This window comes from Medicago sativa, chromosome 3 (assembly GCF_051527215.1).
Source record: "Medicago sativa cultivar Bolivia chromosome 3, Bolivia_mono, whole genome shotgun sequence".
NCBI classification, from domain to species: domain Eukaryota; kingdom Viridiplantae; phylum Streptophyta; class Magnoliopsida; order Fabales; family Fabaceae; genus Medicago; species Medicago sativa.
The window spans coordinates 80,795,619-80,802,085 of NC_140751.1; the positions used below are offsets into that span (position 1 = coordinate 80,795,619).

The following is a 6,467-nucleotide window of genomic DNA, read 5'->3' on the forward strand; positions in this document are numbered from 1 at the left end:
ATTTAAAATGAACTAAAGACACTCAAATGCACCGAAGTTAAAGGCACAGAAGTGCCATCCGAATTTTATCCAATCAAAAAAGTGCGTTGAAAAATGGATGTTAAAATGTGTGTTGGTAACATTTCTCATTTTGAGTTTGTGAGAGTCTAAATTGGATCATGCAAAAATTGTGAGGGACAAAAATGGATTTTCGCATAAAAATAAAATAGAGAAAGAGAAGGCGCACCCTGAGCCTGAGGTAGAATAGATATTTTTTGTATCCATCCATCCCAAAATTGAAGGCGTTTCTTTTGCTGTCGTTTAGGGTTTCTCATTCTTCGTCAACATTCCTCTCTTCCTTTCTCCATTTTCAGGGTTTTACTTTTTCATTTCAACACAGGTTCCTTCTTCTCTCTCTTCTCTCTCTCTCATTTTTTCAAAATTTTTTTCTTCAATTTTTTTTTTGTATTCGATCGTTGTTACTTTGAGCAATTTACGAGATCTAAATGTTTGAATTCGATTTATGGAGTCTTAGGTTTTGATACTATGCGATCTTCATGGGCTGATTTGGCTGCAAATTCCGCGGCCGAGAATGCACCAACACCGCCACCTTCTGCTGCTGCTTCTGTTAACAATGCTGCCAACACTCGACCTGTTTACGTTCCTCCTCATCTGAGGAACCGTGGACCTTCAGCACCAGCACCTGCACCAGCAGCACCTGCTTTCGATAACTCCGGATCGCGTTGGGCACCTCCGCCTAGGAACGATTACCGCGGTGGTGGTGGTGGTCGTGGTGGTGGTTATGGGAACAGAGGTGGTGGTGGTGGTTGGGATCGTCGTGAAGCAAATCCATTTGCAGATCAGGATGATTCTGAGGAGCCTGTTACTCAAGAGGAGCAGGAGAATACAGGGATAAACTTTGATGCTTACGAGGATATTCCGGTGGAGACGAGTGGTGGAAATGTTCCTCCACCGGTGAATACTTTTGCTGAGATTGATTTGGGCGAGGCGCTTAATCAGAATATTAGGCGATGTAAGTACGTGAAGCCGACACCTGTTCAGCGGCATGCAATTCCGATTTCCCTTGCTGGAAGGGATTTGATGGCTTGTGCGCAGACGGGTTCAGGAAAGACTGCTGCGTTTTGTTTTCCAATAATCAGTGGAATTATGACGGGACAGCCTGCACAGAGGCCGCCTCGTGGGGTGCGTACTGTGTGTCCGCTTGCTCTTGTTCTCTCGCCAACTAGGGAGCTATCGATGCAGGTGAGATTGTTGTGTGATTAACTGTGTATTATGATATTCATTTTAATTTGTGGTGAAAAAATTATATACATCAAATGCTATTATATACATCAAATGCTATTATATACATCAAATGCTATCATTTTGTTTCAGATACACGAAGAGGCTAGGAAGTTTTCATACCAGACAGGGGTTAGGGTGGTTGTTGCTTACGGTGGTGCTCCAATAAACCAGCAGGTTTATGTCCCATTTTTAATTTTTTGCGTATAATTGATTATTGCTATATTTATTTTATCAAAAGTGATTATTCAGGATAATCATGTGACATGATACTATTCTTCATAGATGATGCTTCAATTATTATCTTTTTTGCTTAGTGATTGATCCACATAGCTAACCCAACCTAATGGTATAATGCTTAGTTGTTATTCGTTACTTGAGTTTTTGTTGATTCTGAATCTTTTGTGGTTAAGCTTTTAGATTATGCTGTCCATAAGTCACATTCAAGGTTTTGTTTTGTATATCAGAGGTTCTGTGAATTACTATATCCTTACAAAAATTTGAATACAAACTGCTTATAACTTTTTCATTAAAGCATGAGAGATTTTGAAACTGTATAAAGTAATCATGTCTCTATCTGCTACACTCTTGTTGATTTCGTTCTTATTTGGTGAAATAATTCAATTTGGACTAGACACCAGCGTATTGTTCTTGAATGACCAATCATATTTTACTTTTGAATTCCAGTACAAAACATTTATATTTTTGTATAGATCATAACTAAATTAATTTGTACAGCTACGAGAGCTTGAGAGAGGAGTGGACATTCTTGTTGCAACTCCAGGAAGGCTGGTTGATTTGTTGGAAAGAGCCAGAGTTTCACTGTCGATGATTAGGTATCTAGCCTTAGATGAGGCAGATAGGATGCTGGATATGGGTTTTGAGCCACAGATTAGAAAGATTGTTGAACAAATGGACATGCCTCCAGCAGGTGTCAGACAAACTATGTTGTTCAGTGCCACTTTTCCAAAAGAGATACAGGTCTGTTTTTTTATTATGTGAAAAGGAAATGAGCAAAACATCCTTTCATATATGTGTGTGTAATTTGTTTGTTAGTTAATTTCTCTAGCTATTCTACTTCATTGGGGCCAGTTAGACTTTGTCTCTCCGCTTTTCTTGCCTCCTTGTCTCTATGGATACATTTGTTATACATTTCACTGTGTTGAAATTTCATGAAGATGCATTCATCCATTTAGAGAGATGCACCTATTGAATGTTGTTTGAAATCATTTTGCATATGTGTTTGTGCATTCCATATTTGCATCTGGTGTTCTTTTGTCCTCAATTGCTCCTTCCATCTTAATTCTTAGAAAGGTTAAGTGCTGTTAGAGTTAAATAGTGGATATGTCTAATTTGAGTTGAGGCAATAAATTGCCTGGAGGTATATAAATAGTGATTCTTATTTGTTCGACATATAATTTTCTCGTCTCGTCTCTGACTTTTGTGGTGATTTACTGTTGATATGCAGAGACTAGCCTCTGATTTCCTTTCAAATTATATTTTTCTGGCTGTTGGAAGAGTGGGATCAAGTACCGATTTAATTGACCAAAGAGTTGAGTACGTTCAAGAGTCTGACAAGAGAAGCCATCTCATGGACCTTCTTCATGCACAAAGAGCAAATGGCGTACAAGGAAAGGTATTATCGGTTTGCAGAAAGTGCATGTCACCTCTATAAAACTGTGTTTTTGGAAATTAGAAGTAAAGAAATACACCTTTCCATTGTTATATTCATTTTTTTTGTCATCAATCTGCCGTTTAACACTGCTGCATGTATGCATTTATCTGGGAAACTGAAAAGCTTTTTTCTTTTATAAAATGTGGCTCTTTCAGCAGTGTTCCAGCAAACTTAAATGATTTTAAAGTGAACTTGATGATTAGTATTGTCTCAAATCTGTATAAATTCAATCTGGATGGGTTGTTCTGGATGAGCATTATGCCACCCTTTTTTTAAGCACACGATGCATGCGATGCATGCGACACAATACAAATGTTGTATGTCATATTTGTATTGGTATTTTAGGGCAATGCATACAATCTGTTGTCTTAATTTTCATGATATTTCTACTCCTTGTCTGTCTGTCTTAGCTCTGTCAGGTTATGCCAACCTCTGGCAGTTGCACATATATTTCTGCTGGTGTGGAAGAAATATAGCTAGGATGTCCTGTTTTCTTATCGCGCGTGTGTGTGTGTGTATTATTTCCTGTTTCTCAGAGAATAAACTCTTCTAAGACTATTGCATGCTTTACTTTGGAATTTGCAGCAAGCTTTGACTTTAGTCTTTGTGGAGACAAAGAAGGGAGCTGATGCGCTGGAACACTGGTTGTGTCTTAATAATTTCCCAGCAACTACTATTCATGGTGACAGGTCACAACAGGTTAGTCTGTTCTACCTTTATCTTTGTCTTTATAACAGTAAGAAGACCATGTAAGTTTAAGGTTTTTGATGAAAGAAGATTGCACTTGTACCCATGTTTTCTCAATTTTCTTTTGTAAAAGTTTGCAATGCTCTTGAAAAGCAGTGGAAAATTCATGGGTGTGTGAGGTAACCTTTTCTTGTTTGGAGTTGGTGAAGTGTCAAGTTGGGACGCCATTAACCGTCTCTCCTATATATTTGTGTTTGGCTACCTACTGTATTAGGAAAAATTTAAGAATATATGGGTGAGCCAATCAAGTTGTCAGACATATAGCGAAAACTAAGATCCTGTTTACTTTGTGAATACATTTTCTGTTTTCATTTCCTGAATTTTGTGTTAGTTTTACTTGCTAACAAGGAGTTACTAGACTCATGAAGTGTACAATTGTTCACATTTTTTGGAAACAATGAAAATGTCAAAAGAATCGTTTTCATTGTTTCCAAAAAAATGCACACAATTGTTCACTTCAAGCATCTAGTATCTCATTGTTAGTAAGTAAAATTAACACAAATTTTAGGAAATAAAAAAATGTTCTCACAGTAATTGGGTATAAATAAAAAAAACGATGAAAATATGCATGACAATACGTGGCCTAAAAAATGTTCAATTTACAAAGTCCTAAAGCATAAGTTTCACATAAGATGGATGTTCAATTTACAAAGTCCTAAAGCATAAGTTGACATAAGATGGGGTCAGCATGACAATATGCAGGCTTGTGGATGGAAGAAAGATTCCATTTGCATTCCATTATTTAAATTCTTAGGAACCTGATTCCTTCAAGTATTCTTTTACTAGGAATTTGTTTTAAAAATTGTTTGGTTCACATGAAGCATAAGGATTACTTTCGATTCCTTTTTTAACAAGTGTTTGGTTTGCATTAAGCACCCCGAGAAATTGTAAAAAATGTTATACCTTGAAAGCCATTAAAAAAAAGTGGTTTGTGTGGAGCACAAGCATCATATGGATCATTGACGATGATGGGGGATTTTTTCTCAACTCTAATATGAATACATAGGTAATTTAGTTATTAGGCTCAAATCAATGTTTTCCCCCAGAACTCTTGTCTATGGTAGTAGTTATTTGCGCAACAGCTATGTTGTCTCAAGGTTAATGTTATTGGAATCATTTTTCAAAAACCATATTGCTTTTGATTTATAATTATTATTTTTGAGAGCATTTTTAGGGTTATCTGTGCGTATATATGTTCCTCATACTTGGCAATGCCTGCAGGAAAGAGAGGCAGCATTAAGATCATTTAAAAGTGGCAACACCCCCATATTGGTTGCTACTGATGTGGCTGCACGTGGTCTTGACATACCACATGTTGCACATGTAGTTAACTTTGATCTTCCCAATGACATTGATGATTATGTACACCGTATTGGAAGGACAGGGAGAGCAGGAAAGAAAGGTCTTGCAACAGCGTTCTTTAATGAAAACAACACATCTATGGCAAGATCTCTACAAGATTTAATGCAAGAAGCAAATCAAGAAGTACCTGCTTGGCTCTCGCGGTTCGCTGCACGTTCATCCTTTGGTGGAGGAAAGAACCGCCGTTCAGGTGGAGGCCGATTTGGTGGCCGTGACTTTCGAAGAGAAGGTTCTTTTAGTAGGGGTGGTTCTGATTACCATGGTGCAGGAAATAGCGGTGGTGGATATGGGGCTTCTGGTGGGTATAGTGGAGGATATGGTGGTGGGTATGCTGGAAATAGCGCCGGTCCTGGGGTGACCAGTGCATGGGACTGATTTTTCAACTTTTGATAGCATTATATACTGTCTTAGGTATTAGGTGTGAGAACATACACCACACCTATAGATTTATTTTTTCTCCCTTTCTCTCTTTATTTGAAGTTTATTTTCATTTACTTTTTCCCTCCTAGTGTTTTCAAGCCAACATCATTACTTATGGTTTACAACGCTAATCGCCAAGAGACATGTGGGTGTGTATGTGGTATTTTTACCACTCGAATAGAAGTTGTGTAGTGTTAGCAGGTGTTGGCAATGGTGATTACTAACATATTAGGAGTTTCTTTTTTGACAGCTTTCTGTAACCAACATTTTCGGTGGTTATTTCGGGGAGAAGATGTAGAATATGTGGTGAGGGGTTGATTGAGGCTTTTCATTACAGTCGTATCTGTTTCTCTTTATCACGTTTCTACTAAATATATTGTTGTCATTTTAACATTTCCTACATGGATGGGTAAGGTTTTGTAATAGTTAGTGGTGTCAAATGAATGAAAAAGTTCTCTTGCTGGATGCTTGTATTGGTCTTGCTTGTATTGCTCTAGCTGATTAGCATGTTAATGTTTGTTCTGATTGTGTTTCTATGATTAAGTTATACATGCTTGAATGAAACTGAGTAGGTAGATAAGCATGCAACATGACTTCAATTAATGTTAAAATGCACAAAGTAGCATTGGTTTCCTTGGGGCAGTATGCACCATACGTTCCAAAGGTTTGGAAGTGATTCTGGTTCCGCTCATGAATTTTGGATCCATAATTCCATCTGCTGGCACTTGCGAGAATCATGTTTTTCAACTCAACTTATGCACTTGTTTTCATGAATACAAATCAAACTTATTAATATCTCAACTCTTATGTCACTTAAGCAAAAAAAGTTCCAAATAATATTCATTTTCAAAATTTGAGCTTTCAATTGAATATGAAGATGGTTCATATCGATATGTACTGCACAATAGCTACGAAGAGGTGATAAGCTTAAACAAACGCATTGATATCTAAGTCTCCCAACTCCCTCATTTTATTTAAGTGG

The 6,467-nt window shown here is 37.4% G+C and overlaps 1 protein-coding gene across 2 annotated transcripts; it reads left to right on the forward strand.

The window, feature by feature from the left end:
• Nucleotides 1–240: 240 nt before the first annotated feature.
• Nucleotides 241–5,950, forward strand: LOC146940762 (DEAD-box ATP-dependent RNA helicase 37-like). 2 transcript variants are annotated; one of them, XM_085754488.1, is made up of 7 exons: nucleotides 241–379; nucleotides 509–1,242; nucleotides 1,375–1,458; nucleotides 2,020–2,262; nucleotides 2,750–2,917; nucleotides 3,542–3,655; nucleotides 4,925–5,950. In XM_085754488.1, the coding sequence occupies exons 2-7, from the start codon at nucleotides 526–528 to the stop codon at nucleotides 5,438–5,440; spliced, it is 1,842 nt and encodes a 613-aa protein (XP_085610614.1). In that variant the 5' UTR covers nucleotides 241–379; nucleotides 509–525; the 3' UTR covers nucleotides 5,441–5,950. The 2 variants fall into 2 exon arrangements, with proteins under 2 accessions (XP_085610614.1, XP_085610613.1); XM_085754487.1 differs by having other exon boundaries at nucleotides 515–1,242.
• Nucleotides 5,951–6,467: the final 517 nt, after the last annotated feature.

What these genes read in the sequence shown, in the direction of transcription:
- LOC146940762 (XM_085754488.1), top strand. Translation starts at nt 526, where the DNA reads ATGCGATCTTCATGGGCTGATTTGGCTGCAAATTCCGCGGCCGAGAAT. An exon ending in CTAGGGAGCTATCGATGCAG is followed by an intron (nt 1,243 to 1,374) that starts GTGAGATTGTTG and finishes ATTTTGTTTCAG; the next exon opens with ATACACGAAGAGGCTAGGAA. An exon ending in CAAATGGCGTACAAGGAAAG is followed by an intron (nt 2,918 to 3,541) that starts GTATTATCGGTT and finishes TGGAATTTGCAG; the next exon opens with CAAGCTTTGACTTTAGTCTT.